This window comes from Solanum lycopersicum, chromosome 3 (assembly GCF_036512215.1).
Source record: "Solanum lycopersicum chromosome 3, SLM_r2.1".
Taxonomy (NCBI): domain Eukaryota; kingdom Viridiplantae; phylum Streptophyta; class Magnoliopsida; order Solanales; family Solanaceae; genus Solanum; species Solanum lycopersicum.
Genome location: NC_090802.1, coordinates 9,569,426 through 9,584,942, shown reverse-complemented (window position 1 = coordinate 9,584,942; position 15,517 = coordinate 9,569,426). Strand labels below are relative to the sequence as shown.

Genomic DNA, 15,517 nt, shown 5'->3' with positions numbered 1-15,517 from the left:
TAAGTTGAATTTGTTATTGCATTTTCTTTAACGAACTAAGTTATTTTATTGTTTCACCGACCTTCATATATATCGCATGTGTTTTAATTGCCTTGTATATATACATTGAGTTGAATATTCATAAGTTGAGTAGAGCCAATGTAAGTTCATTTTATTCTTTTCAAGCTTTAAGTTGTCGTTTAACATTTGAACTAGCATACTCATACATTCAATGTACTGATACCAGATGGCTTGCATCGTCTTGTGATGGAGACGCAGGAAAACATGATTAGAATCATCCAATGCCTCTTTGATCCAATTGAGCATTTGTAGCCAGTAGTGAGCCTCCTTGCTTTCTCGAGGTCACTTTTATTTTTTTTCTAGTATTTCATTTATAGGATATTGTGGGGTCTGTCCCAACATCCATTTCATTATTGTAGAGGCGTCATAGACAGCCAGATGGTTAGTTTTGAGTCTCTTATTTCTTTATTTCAGATTTCTTTGTTATGAGACTTAATTGACAATTTGACCAACTTATTATTTCTTTAAGTTATATCATAAGACTGTTTTATTTGAGTTAAATCTTCCACTGAGTTAAGTAAGTCAGGACAAGGGTTCACTTAAGACTAATAATGGTCATTGGGTGCAAGCCATGTACAGGGTGTAGACTCGGGGCGTGACAACCTTGGTGTTAGAGCATAGAGTTCAAGAGTCCTAAGCAGTATGAAGTCGTATCCTTAGAGTCTTAATCATTAGTATAAAGTTTTCCACATCTATGATTGTGATGCTAAAACATTTACGAATTCCTCACTTTTTTCATATTCTTTTTCGTGCATTAAAGTCTATTTCAAAAAGTCTCTCTCTCGAATTCGTGCTTGCGAATATCTGAGATAATTATGCCTCCACGAAGAGCATCACGAGGTCGCTCATCTAGGAGAAATTTTGAACCTAAGGAACAAGAGTTACTCAATGCACTTGAAGTGCAACCTCAAGGGGACGTTAGCAACACTGAGTTCCATGAGGCTATTAGGATGTTGAGTCAAGTTGTCACTAACCAGGTTGGTCAATAGGGAGGAGCTCAATGAGAAGAGGCTGACACCTCGAGGATTAGTGACTTCTTGAAAATGAATCCTCGTAGTTTCACTAATTCAAGCACCATTAAGGATCCGAAAAACTTTGTGGAAGATTTGAAGAAGGTTCTCGATGTGATGCATGTTATTGGTGTTGAGAGAGTCAAGCTAGTTGCATACCAACTGGAGAATGTGGTTAGGACTTGGTTCGATCAGTGGAAGGAAGGAAGAGATGAGGATGCACAACATCCGGGTTGGGCTTGTTACGAAGAGGCTTTCTTGGGGTCTTTATTTCCCCGATAACTGAAAGTGGACAAGGTGTAAAGTTCCTTACTTTAAAATAGGACTCCTTAGGTTTTCACGAGTATGTGTTGAAGTTCACCTAACTGTATCGCTATGATACTGAGATGGTTAAGGATATGAGGAGTTTAATAAGTTTGTTTATTGTTGGCTTGGGTCGTGCATCTTGCAATGTTGATCCGTGACATGGAAATATGCCGATTGATGGTCTATGTGCAGCAAGTTGAAGAAGAGATGTTGATAGACAAAGAGGAGTACATGGACAAGAAAGCCAAGACTGGAATAAGTCTGGGCAGCAGAAAGGTGGTTCGATTCGGACAAAATTTCGGAAACAAAAGGGGCATGCACTATCATCTACTAGTGCACCTGCGCCTCGAAACAGAGGTGAGTGTAATGGCAAGAATTCACAAAATTTCAAGGCTAGACCAGCCTAATTTGAAAGTAGTGTGGCACAAGGAGGTAGATGGGCTCCTTCATGTGGTACGTGTGGTAGAAACCACGCCGGTAAGTGTCGTGATGGCCATTCGGGTTGCTTCAAGTGCGGTCAAGAGTGTTACTTTATGAAATAGTGTCCTAAGAATAAATAGGGTGATGGAAATCAAAGCAATTGAGCCCAATCTTCATCAGTTGCTCCACCAGAAAGGTCTGCACCTAGAGAGCTAATACTAGCACTTACAGAGGAACATATCGCGTCTATGCACTAACTAGCCATCAGGAGCAAGAGAACTCGCCAAATGTTGTCACGGGTATTATAAAAGTCTTTACTTTTGATGTTTATGCTTTGTTAGACGCAGGAGCGAGTTTTTATTTGTAACTTTTTATGTTGCAAACCAGTTTGAGATTCTTCGTAAGAAATTTTTTGAACCTTTATGTATTTCTACCCCTGTTAAAGAGTCTATTCTAGCAGAAAGAGTGTATCGTGATTGTCCTATTTCTATCAATCACAAGAACATCATGGCTGGCCTAGTGAAGTTATACATGGTAAATTGTGATGTCATTCTAGGTGTGGACTGGCTTCATGCATGTTATGCATCACTAGGTTATAGATCTCGAGTTGTCTAGTTTCAGATTCCTAATGAACCAGTAATAGAGTGAAGTAGTAGTTTAGTAGTGCCTAAGAGTCGTTTGGTTTCATACCTTAAGGAGAGAGAGTTAATTTCAAAGGGGGTATACTTAGTCCGAGTTAATGACTCAAGTGTTGAGGTACCTTCCCTTCAGTTAGTTCCTATAGTAAAAGATTTCTAGAAGTCTTTCCTCATGATCTACCCGGAATTCCTTTTGAGAGAGAAATAGACTTCGGCATACACATCATCCCAAATACTCGTCCTATCTCTATTCTGCCATATAGAATGACACCAGCAAAGTTAAAAGATTTCGACCAGCTTTAGGGTGCTCCTGCAACATTTATGGATCTCATGAATAGAGTCTTCAAACCTTATTTAGATATGGTTGTTTTCATCTTCATTAATGACATATTGATCTATTTAAGGAATGAAGAAGGTCACGATAGTCACCTCATGATAATTCTTCAGACTTTTAAAGATAAGGAGTTATATGCTATGTTCTTGAAGTGTGAGTTTTGTCTTAAGTCTTTAACATCTTTGCGCCACATAGTTTCCGATTATGGGATTAGTATGATACCCAAAAGATAGAAGTAGTTCAGAGTTGGCTTAGAGTTTCTTGAATTGGGATGGCTACTGTAGAAGATTTGTTGAAGGGTTTTGATCTATTTCATCTCCCTTGACTAAGTTGACTCAGAAGACATTTAAATTTCAATGGTCTAAAGCTTGTGAGAAAAGCTTTAAGGAATTGAAAAAGAGGTCAACTACTGCCCTAGTTTTGACCTTACCAGAGGGCACTCAAGGTTTTGTGGTGTATTATGATGCATCTAGAGTTGGGTTGGGTTGTGTTTTAATGCGGAATGACAAAGTTATAACTTATGCCTCCAGACAATTGAAAGTTCATGAGAAGAATTATTCAACCCATGACTTAGAGTTGGCTGGTGTAGTATTCACCGTGAAAATATGATATCACTACTTGTATGGTGTTAATGTTGCTATATTCACTGATCAGGAGAACCTTCAATATGTTTTCACCCAGAAAGAGCTCAATTTCAAATAAAAGAGGTGCTTAGAACTACTTAAGGATTATGACATAAGTATTCTTTACCACTCATGTAAGGCTAATGTGGTTGGTAATGCTTTAAGCAGCTTATCCATGGGGAGTACCACCCATGTCAAGGAAGGAAAGAGAGAGTTAGCTAAAGATGTGCACGGAATTGAACGCCTAGGAGTCATGGATTCCACAGAAGGAGGAATAGTGGTGACTAATGGGGCTGAATCATCACTAGTGTCAGAGGTGAAAGAAAAGCAAGACCAAGACCTCATTTTGCTTGATTTGAAGGCGAATATTAACAAGCAAAGAGTATTGACTTTTGAACAAGGGGTAGATGGGGCGCTGAAATATCAAGGTAGATTTTGTGTACATAGGGTGGATGGATTCCAAGAGAGGATCATGAAGAATGCTCATAGCTCCAAATATTCCATTCATCCACGTTCCACCAAGATGTACCACGATATGAGAGAGGTGTGGAGGTAAGGTATGAAGAAGGATATTAATGAGTGTTGAAAAGTGCTCTAATTGCCAACAAGTGAAAGTAGAACACCAAAGTCCAGTAGGTTTCGCTCAAAATATAGAACTTTTGGTATGGAAGTGGGAGATGGTTAATATGGACTTTATCACAGGCTTTCCAAGGTCTCGCAGACAATATGATTCAATTTGGGTGATTGTCGTGCAAACTCTTTCCAATGGCGCCGAGTTTGCATGATTTTGATATCATATGAGGGAGATATGCTTTTAGGAAGTTGTGCTATTGAAGTGAGGAAAGTCCAATTCCAGATTTTAGTAAGGAAAAACTTATATTTTCACCCATCTATTTCCTAATTCATTTTAAGAGTTTATTTGGGGTGAAAATAAGTTGACATTCAGATAGAAAGGTTATTTACGCTTAGGGCTTGGAAAAGAGAAAAGAGAAGAAGGAAGAAGGGAGAAAGATAAATAATCCATCAAGAAAGCCAAGATCTTAGAGTGGAATTCATCGAGGGTGATCCCTATTTAGGTATGCGAGATCTTTTCATGTTGGTTTAGTTCACCCATATACCAAATTGTTTAATTGAGGGTATTTTGAGTAGATTGAATGATGAAAAGTGGAGTTCTTGAAGAACATTGTTGAAATCTTAATGGTTGAGTTGTTACATGCCTTTAGTTGATTTGATTCGTGTTTTTAAGGTTTTTTCTCGAGTATAATCTATTGGGTATCGGTTTATTAGTGATCCTAAGTGTTTGGGGAAAGATCCATGGAAGTTTAGAAGGTTTATAGATGAAAAATAGATAAGAAAAATTGAAACTCCCATCTGACAGGCCCTGGGGCACCGCGCCTTCCGGAGCCCCTAAGGACAGCCTCTATTCGTCAGGCTGTGGTGCTCCATGCCTCTCAGAGCGCCAAGGACTCTCGGACCCATTCTTTCCCATCTTTTGGTACTAATGGTGTGTGGATTGGATCGGTTGCCACATTTTTGCATACTAACTGAGATTGGTTGCCATGTTCTGGCATAACTATTAGGATCGGTTGCCATATTCTAACATATAAATGGAATCCGTTGTCACGTTTCAACATAACATTGGATCGGGTACCACATTCTGGTATGCTAGTTATTTGGATTTGGATTCCATGAGAGGACTATTGAATTGGGTGCTGTGGAAGGATAATTTACTTGTTATATTTATATACTTGTTAATAGGAATGCAAAATTGTACGTTACACGTAAATGATAATCGATACTGTATATGTTCGTGTAAGCATGTTTATGATGTTGTATGTTTCACATAATGGGAAAGACGTGCGATCCTACCAGTACACTGTGGTTGTGTACTAATATTGCTCTTGCTCTTTCATTGTTGAGTACTGGACATCATTCAAGCGGCTATTGATAGACCTCAGATTAGTGACTATTGAGGGTCACCTGATTCAAGGGTGAGCCATTTCTTCTAGGCCATGTATCTCTCTTATTGAATTCCATTCTTTTTAGACTCGGACTATTTGTTTAAGGTGATTGTTTAGTTTAGGGTCGTATCCCTTATTCTTAGACTTGTCGTTAGTAGAGTTTTAGTACAATGACTTTCAGGTTTTAGGGGTATTTCCGCATTAATTTAGTTGTTTTGTTAAAATTTGGGTTTATGGGGACTCCGTATTAATTATATCGCCATTTAAACCTAATTATGTATCTTTAAATACCTAGTATTTTGGTTAAATTGGTTAATTGGGTTGTCGTAATGATTTTCGCACCCGAGGGTTAGTGTGGTTGCCACTAACGACAGTCTGGATCGTAACACTCACTCTCCTAAAAGTGTGTTTTTTCAAACTAAATTTATAAAATGTTGCACGTCTTTTTTTTACAAGCCAATATATAATTAATATTTTAAACATCATTTTCTTGATATGTTAACTTCTTAAAAATATCTGAAATTTATTATTGGCCCACAAAAACTTTAATATTTTTCTCTTTATTTTGGTGTCTTCCCAATATATATTAATGACAGTTCAAACTACACTTTGATGACAATCCATAAATCTTAGTGTTTCACAACTCGTCCTTTGTTGATGAAAATCTCATATCTTTACTACGGGTGTGTTTGGTAAGAAGAAAACTGTTTTCCATGGAAAATGTTTTCCATGGAAAATGTTTTTCTAGAAAATGTTTTCCTGGAAACAAGTAGATATTTGACTTATTTTCTCATTTTTGGTTGGTGAGTAAAAAATATTTTCCGGAAAAATATTTTAGTGTTTGTTTTTTGATTAAAAAATGTTTTTGGAAAATAACTTTATTTTTTACTAGAGTAGAAAACAATTCTTGAACTTGAAATTTTTTTAAAAAGAATAAACTTAAAAAAATTTCATGGTGGGGGTGGAGGCTGGTAGGGGGCTAGTGGGATGGGGGTGGGTGGGTTGGGGGGTTGGTAGGCGTGGGTGGATAGAGGCTGGTAGGGTGGGGTGGGTAGGGGAAGATTGGAAGAGAGTTTTGGAAAATGTTTTCTTTAAGTATTAAAGGGAAGTCATTTTCCTTAAATTTGAGGAATGTGTTGATTTGGAAAACATTTTTCAAAATATTTGACCCAACCAAACATGAGAAAATTGAAAACATTTTCCGGAAAATGTTTTCCTCCATACCAAACACACCCTACATCACAAATCTCATTTCTTTACTACATCACAAATTTACGTGCAATTTTTGGGACATAGAAAGGTTAGATGAATTTTTGAGAAACGATTCTAAGACCTACTTGATTAAAAAAAACTTTTTACGCCATTTTCTTAGTTTACAAGAAAATCAATGAAATCTTTTTCTCCTTTTTTTCCCGATGAGAAACTGTCACGATTCAAAAATAGACGTGATAGTACTTGTTTATTTCCATCAAGATAATTCAGTCTCAAACCCAAAAATACGAAAGAAATATCAAAAGTAAAAAAATAATAACGTAAGAGTGGAAATCTTAGTCATTCTAATTGTCACATGTACAAGTCACTAGTGTATAAAGTATAATATCAAAAGACAACTACAAGTCACAATTCCTTTGTTTCTCAAATAGAACAAAGCATAAAATAAGGATCAAGAGAACCCGCCGGATGACAAACAAGTACCTCTTAATGTATCCTCTGTAAGCCTTGAAAATAGATGAAGGAGAAGGAATATCACATGGTATTTAAACCATCACCTCATTCTCGTTACTCCTTCACACACAATAAAGGAAAATACACAATTCTACGAGTTTTACAAGGTTTAGAAGATCACTTGCCTTAAATTCAAACAAAAATCATTCCAAGACTTGAGCCTTCTCTTTCCGAATCTAATTAAATCAAGTAATCACAATAAGATTTCAAAAACACAAACTCAAATCTTAAATTTTAAAAAAATGGATTAATCAACTCAAAAATGCAATTCCACAAATGAAGTTTGAATACGAAAAATGTTTAGTTGAAAACGTCAACCAAGCCATTTGGAATCATTTTGGAAAGGGGTTAAAATCAGTTCACATTCACCATTTTAGTTTAGAACTCAAGTTCATGAGAAAAAACCCTGAAGTTTTGTTCTTAAAATCCATAAATGATAAAAGAGAATTGAAGTTTCATGGTCACAAAGGCTTACCAAATGATTTACCATGAGAAATAGTTTCAAAGTCGCCTACAACAATCTTCCTATAACACTTGGAAATTATAAAGTCAAATTGAAAAAAAATGCCGACAATTTTACTAAAGTAGTGAACTATAAGTTTAATCTACAAAACATAGAATGTAGAAATCCCTACGACCATAGAAAGGAATCATAGAAATTGAGTTGAGTTGAGTTTTAGAAATTTCATGTTATTGAAGTTTGGCATATGACTTGGCATGATAAGTCGTATGGAGTTTGACGAGTCGTAGATGACTTTTGTAGAAAGAATTCAAAGATTAGATTTAATAACTCAAACCTACGGAAGGATTTGACGGGTCATTGTTTGTTATAAGGGTCATGGAAGGGGTCTCTTAGAAGGGATCCAGATGTAGTGAAATTTTTGACTCGGAGTGGTGTTCTACAGAAGGGGTATGCAGACCATAGACTAGACGATGAGCCATAGAAAGGTTATGTGGAAATTGGATGAATTTTTGGGTTTTTGTAGAACCAGTACAGGCCGTAGATAATTCTACGAACCGTGAGTCCAACCCGTAAGACTATTTTACAGTTATATATTAAGGGTATTAGAGTCTTTTCCTAGGCATTTTATACCAATAGTATGTCATTTAACATTAATTATATGCCTTATAACTACCTTTCTATTCCTAAATTTACCCAAACCCTCTCAATCTCTTTGAAATCCTTAAATCACATCCAAGTTCGTTCTCTCCAATTCTCTCTCAAGCTCAAGGAAGAAATCTAGGGTTCCAAGCTTCAAGTCTCTTCTTTCTTGCTTGCTAGACTTTGATCATGTTGGAATTCACCACTGGATTTATTCATCCATTAGATCCCAAAATATCTCCCAAGTTTGTAATTCAATTTCATCAATTTGATTAGGGTTTGATCTCAATTCTCCATAGGTCCTATTTGTTATGATTCAATTGTTGATTTCAATCTTAATATGCATCATTTGATTCAGTTATATGTTTTGTAATTGATTTGATATGGACACATGCATTATTTATGATTTTGATTACTCAAAAGGTTCTCTTAAAAGAGATTATGCTCAAAATCTCTTCACGAACTCATTTGGAAATCAATGTTTCCTCTCATTTCAAATGTAAAACATTTACTCTTGGGAATGCTTAGTCCCCATATATTCATTTTGAAAAATGGAACTCTACTCTCCTCACACGTATACTCAAGTGCTCAAGTCCAAAAATAAATTTTAAAAGTTTGTGAAATACTTCTCATAATGACTCGAAGAACTCCCTTGAACATTGCTCTTAACTCTATATTAAATTTGCAATGTGATTTCAAGAATTATGATTTGGAATGTAGGACCTCTCAATGATCAATGGAGTTTATATAGTTGATAATAAGAAATTAGTGAACACACAAATTAGTGAACACTGGCATGACGCGGTGGGGGATTTATTTGTTTTGGTCCCAAAAATAAATTTTGGGATAGTGAACTTCGTATTTCCTTCCCGACGCGGCGAGGAGGGAAATTTTCTGGGGACTGAATTTTTAAAGGGCCTTCACGGCGTAGACCTGGGCGCGTATATTTCCCAATAGTTTCTTCCTCTCTCAAACTCGACTCAACACATACCCACTTCAGTTCTATAATCCAATTTCACAAAATTTCACAAATCTAGAATATTTTCAGCAAAACCCACACAAAACTCAATAAAGAGACTCAACTATCTCGCAAAACTTTGCCTCAAGAATTTCAAGGACCTCAATTAACAATTAAGCTCAAGAAATTCTCAAGAAGTCAATAAACAACATCAAGAATGAATTCATGGGTAAAATTATACATGATTGGAGTGAGGACGAACAAATCCAATACTATTAAAGTTTACATACCTTGAGGGAACTAAGTTCTTGTCGATTTCTTCAAAATCTTGAAGAAATTATTGAAACTCCTCTTTTCTCCTGAACTTTGCCCTAGCTTTCTTGAACATTTTAGAATGAATCCCAATTGACTTGATCTGGTTAGTCCCCATAACTTTGGTGGGCAAAAGATTTTAGACTAGCGGGGCAACGAAAAGACCGGAATATTCCTCCATAATACAGATGAATATCCTTAGCTGGCAAGCAGGGTGAACCCAAACGAGCATATCTCCCTCATCTGAATTCGAAATTTATCAAACTTAGTGGCGTTGGAAAGAGGAATCAATGATCGTTCATTTGATATCACATGGGCTACCTAACTCTTCATGTACAAAAAGAAAAGGTCGTTTGAAGTTTACCCAAAAAAAAGTCTAATTTGCCCAAATTTCTATTTAGCTCTTTCTAATTCAGTTCTTTTTAAAATTAGCTCTTTCTAATAATAAAATGTAATCAATCCATTTTCATAAATAGTTATAATTATTTTAAAATTAAATAGAAAATAATACACTACATTGACAATTGACTCATACTTTCGAATTAATAAATGATGATTAAAAAAAATTAGTCTAACCCGGTCTGTTAGCCCAATGAGCCAAACCCAGAAGAGGCCCATCAGGTCCGAAAGAATTTGCTCATGGGTTGTGGTCCGGTTATTTTTCTTCCAAAATACTATTCAGATTGGTATGGTCTGACACATCAGTGGGAACCCAATCCAGGCCGACACATCAGTGGTGAACCCGGTCGATAAACCGATTTCATACAAGGTTAATGGGCTAGGCTAATGCGGCCCGACCCAGTAACAAGCTTGTGGAATGTAAGAGTAGTATTATAATTAAACGATGGTATTTAATTCACTTTAAAATCGTTAAGGGGGTGCTTAAATATCGTGTAATTAAAGAGCTAAAATAAGTTTACCGAGTTTTGATATTCTTTTTGTAGTGTTTTTGTTTGAGGATGAAAAAGTATCTCTTAATATAAGTTAAATTGATTACTTGTTATACCATTAAATTAGGAATAATAATCATCTTTTGCATGTGATTCTTAAAAATCAGTTTATACTGAAAAAAAACTTTTATTTTTGTTATATTGAAAAGATACTTGATCCAATAACTCACATCCCATACACAAGAGAGGAACATTAAAGAGAATGAAATGTTATATACTCAATAGCGTAGTCAAAGTTTTTGTTAATAATATTAAAAGTATAAAAGGTAAATAAAAGTTGCAACTCACATATATTGTTAAAATGAAATAAAAATAAAGAACTAAACAAAATAAATAGAGAAAGATGGCTATTTATAAGCCTTGAAATTAAAACTTGGGAACAAATCTTGCTATAATTCTGATATTTGAATAGCAATCCTGCAATAGTGTATAAGCCACATGGCATACACATTTATGTATAGCAATACAATGTTTTATTTAATTTATCATAAGCATACAATATATAGTGCATATATAAATCAAACCATATTTCATAATTGAGTATATAATTTCACCATGCATTAATATGTTCTAACAATTGGTTTAATTTATTAGAACTTGATAATAATCTTGACGCAATGGTGGTCTTTCAACAACTCAAATGATTGGTTGATCTCAGTCAACGGAATTTGGTGAGTTATAAGCTCATTTAGTTGAATCTCCTGCAAAAATGTAATAAAAAAATATTAGTCTACAGAGAACTTTTTTCTATTTTATGGACTTATGAATTAATTATATATCTGTACATGAATGTATTGTCATCTAAAGAAGCTTAATTTATATGTAATACAATATTAAAATATTTGGGTCTTAAAGTTAATTTCATTGGGTCAATTCAATTGAAAAGATATACTTCATGAAAAGGTACTACTCAATTGGGAAATAGAAATGATATAATTACGTAGGCAGGGTTGAAATGATGGAACGACCTTACATAGAAAGACATTTATATGGATAGGGTCGGAATGAAGACACAATCCAACTGGAAAATAAAAATTATATAGGTAGGGTTGAATTGACGGCACAATCCTATTGAAAAAAGAAATTATATGGGTAGGTTCGGAATGATGGTACGACCCTATTCAAAAAGAGAAATTATATGGTCAAGATTGGAATGATGGCACGACTCCACACAAATTAGAAAGTAGTCACTAACAAGATGGCATAGTGTTACGATTATCGAATATGAAAAAGTAGTCACCGGATATATATCATGGTGCTACACAAATGGAATATGAGAAAGTAATTAATAACCAAAAATATATCACGGTGCCACACAAATCTGATATGATAAAGTAGTTATCAAAAGTTGGAATGGTGCTACACAAATCAAGTATGAGAAAGTAGTCACCCAAAAATAACAAGGTATTACACAAGTCGGATATAAAAAGGTAACCACCGGAAAGATGTAAGGTGGCGCAACTTTTACTTTGCATAATTTTTGATCAAGCGAGCAACATATATATATGGAAATAGTCACCCATCAATAGTGGAAACTCTTTAATTCTCTACTAGCCTCTGATACCGTATGAACAAGAGAAACACATTGATTTCTATATATTCTTTAGAAAATGAAGGAGGATATCACCTCATAAGTTACAAGAAAACTATACATGGTAAGTACTATTCATGGTAATATTTTATACTAATATTACATAATCAACTATATATAGTGGGTATTATTGTAGTTGATGATAATTAACTGGGTCACTTATCCCTTCAACGGAAAATTTCACTATTTATATATAATTAAAAATATTTTTAATGTATCTATAATAGATATTAAAGTTCGTTCAACTTTTTAATGTGCTTACTTTTTTTAATATTTTAAAAAAAATTTAATGAAAATCTTGGCTCGGTCACTTAATGAGATAAAAAAAATTGTACCTTATTTGCGCATCTATGAAGTATAGTAGGAAGATCAGAGTGAAGTCTTATTCCACCATAGATTGAACCTTTCAATGTTCTACCACATAATAAGGGAACTAAGTTGAATTCTCTAGTAAGTCCATGTCCTGCACCAATTACAACAATTGTCCCAATTCCCTAATAGTAATTGAGATTAACAAGAAGAATATAATGTTGGTAAGTTTCTGTATATGTTTGTTTATCTGCTTTATCAACAAAATATATAAAAAATTTACCAATTTTGAGGCTTCAATGGCTTCATTAAGCATGGATGGAATCCCAGTACATTCGAAAACATAATCAACACCTAAGCCTTCAGTAACATCTTTTATCATCTCCCAAACTGATGTCCTGGATTCTTTAGGGTTAATGAAGTCCGTCATTCCAAACACTTGTCCTTTTCCCCGTTTCGATTCATTTATATCAACACCAATTATTTTCGATGCCCCTTGACTTCGAGCTCCTTCAATCGCCTGCAAATATTTTTCATACATCATGAATTTATTTTATTAGTACCACTTTAAACGTCGAGCTAAGTCAAAATGTAGTAGTACTCACTCCAAGTCCAACAGCACCAAGACCTAGTACAGCAACAGTTGATCCCTTTTCAACATGAACTTCTCTCCATGTTGCTCCATAACCTGCTGTAAATCCACAACAAAGCAAGCTAGCATGTTGAAGCGGAATCTTCTGAGGATCAACCTTGATTACGTAGTTCACATTAATAACTGTATATTCGGACCAAGTAGCACAACTAAAGCTATGGTATAATACTTGTGCTCCATGAATGGACATTCTTGTTGTGCCATCCAACATTAGACCAGAAAGGGTCAAGGGATATTTGTGACATAAATTGGACTTCCCTGACTTGCAATTTGGGCATTCTCTGCATTCTCCCAAATAAAGTGGCATCACTATATCTCCTTTTCTTAGATTTGTCACATTTTCTCCCACACTTTCTATCATGCTGCAAATTCAAATAAGTCGACATTGGCTAAATGAATCAATTTGCAAGAATTAACTAGATCATTGTTGCCATCACAGGTCAGAGCCATGTAAACAGTCTCTTGCTGAAATGCAGAGTAAGGTTACATGTAGTAGACCCTTGTGTCCGGCTCTTCCCTGGACCGGTACATGTTCTGCATAGAATGAAACAGAGAGAGAAGATTTTCGTACCCAACTCCTTCATGTCCAAGAACTCGAGGAAATAAAGGCTGGAGAGGAAAGAAGAAGAACAAATTAAACAAACCGATGGATTAGAAAATGAAAGATGAGAAGAATGAAAGGGAAACAGAGTAACAGACAATGGGAAAGCCATTGGAAGCGATAATGTCAGAGTGGCACAAACTGGCAAAGAGCATCTTAATTCGAACTTCATTTGATTTAGGTGGATCCACTTGTATCTCTTCGATCTTCATCATCTCCCCCTCCTTCCATACTACTGCAGCTGCACGCACACTTAATGCATAAATCTTCTCATAATGTGAAAATAAAGGGGGGAAAAAATAGATCTCAATCTCCATGATTACTCACCTTTACATGTGATGACCTTTGGGTTGCTTGACTCCATCGTCAAGTCTGGATTCATAAACGATGAATATACCTTAAGTTTGAGTGAGCATGAAAGAAAGAGAGACTTTCAACACATAACAAAATACGTTCCAAATTAACATTACATCCAAAATATTGTTTAATATAATAGGTACAAATTTTTTGTAGTATAGGTGTTTAGTTAGAGGTATAAGGTCAGGTTGAGATTTCTAATATGCGAATAACTTTAATGAACTCAACACCACATCTGATGTCTAGGAACTTTAAGTTTACTGGACTCGTTAACCGATGAAAGTAGCTTAGAAAGAATGACAGTCTTTCAGCACTTACCAAAAGACATGCCTAACTATATAAAATAAGGGTGTTAATGGGTTGATATAGAAATATTAAAATGAGTTGAAATAGAAATTGAGTTGAGTTGTAACCTGTTGAATTGTACTTTGGATTCAAATAGGCTTAAAAATAAGTTGGATCTCGGCAAGAGCCAACGAATAGAGTTCAATTATTGTACACAAACTACTGTGAACAGACAAGAGATCCTCCATATTCTTGAATATATATACTCAAAAGCAAGAACCAAAAATTCATCAATAGTATAATATAATTTGTAGAAGAAAAAAGGCCAAGAAATTAACAAAACTCAAACAAATTAGATATAATTATTACCTGAACTTTGCTTTGGAGGAGAGAAAGAGAAAGGTTTTGCTGGAAATTAATTGAGAGGACCTACTTTATATACTTTTCAATTTACATAATATTATATGGTTCAGAGTCTGTTTGATATTGTTATTGTTAATTACTTATATTTAGAAGTATTTTTTAAAAAAATGACTTTTTAAAAATGTATTTGAAAAAAAAATAAACAATTTCAGTTTGCTAATCATTTGAAAAGTGCTCTTGATAAATATTTTGTGTTTGACTAAACTTTTTTTTAAAGTGCTTTTGAAAGTTAGATTATTAAAAATGATAAGTATCAACGTTCTTTTAGTATTAAGATTACTTTATAGAAAGAAACTATTTTAAACATCTATTATAATGCTTTAATTTAAATTTTATTTTAATTATTGTAAAATGTACGTAATCAAATCTCCAATCAATGTTATACGTAATAAATGAATAAACTAAATATAATTTAGTATTAACATGATAACTTAAAATATAATTAAAAATATCAAGCAAAATAAATTTAAAAAAATAAAACCATTATATACGAAAAATTCACCATAAAATAAACAAAGTTCTTCATATTTTTCGTCATACAAAAATATTGTTGTTACATTTATCTTCTAATTAGGTAAAATAAAAATGTAAAATAATATATAGAATATTAATATAATAATAACACGGCGATTTAAATTAAATTAAAAATATCAAGAAAAATACATTTAAAACGCACTCCACAAATTAAACAACTATATAAGAAAAATTCACAATAAAAATTAATAAAGTTCTTTATATTTCTAATCTTACAAAGTGTTGTTGTTACCTTTATTTATAATTCTGTAAAATAATATATAAAATATAAATAATAATTTGTAAACATTCACCAGACTTATGATTCGCTAATCAATTAGTAATGGATATATTCGTTAATATGTATATATAAAAGAGATATTTTTA

General features: G+C 34.1%; 1 protein-coding gene and 1 pseudogene across 5 annotated transcripts; one reads left to right on the top strand and one right to left on the bottom strand.

The window, feature by feature from the left end:
- The first annotated feature begins 347 nt into the window (after positions 1 to 347).
- Positions 348 to 15,517, top strand: part of LOC138347814 (uncharacterized) — a 42,916-nt pseudogene continuing 27,746 nt past the window's right edge.
- LOC101246511 (8-hydroxygeraniol oxidoreductase) lies at positions 10,734 to 14,678 on the bottom strand. Of its 5 annotated transcripts, none has more exons than XM_004234612.5 (8): positions 14,564 to 14,678; positions 13,880 to 13,924; positions 13,651 to 13,793; positions 13,523 to 13,560; positions 12,905 to 13,313; positions 12,583 to 12,819; positions 12,326 to 12,484; positions 10,734 to 11,100 (listed from the first exon to the last, which is right to left on the bottom strand). In XM_004234612.5, exons 2-8 carry the CDS (start codon positions 13,914 to 13,916, stop codon positions 10,990 to 10,992), a joined length of 1,134 nt encoding a protein of 377 aa, XP_004234660.1. In that variant the 5' UTR covers positions 13,917 to 13,924; positions 14,564 to 14,678; the 3' UTR covers positions 10,734 to 10,989. The 5 variants fall into 5 exon arrangements, with proteins under 5 accessions (XP_004234660.1, XP_010317788.1, XP_010317789.1 ...); XM_010319486.4 differs by having other exon boundaries at positions 13,880 to 13,949; positions 14,564 to 14,667; XM_010319487.4 differs by lacking the exon at positions 14,564 to 14,678 and adding an exon at positions 14,323 to 14,549.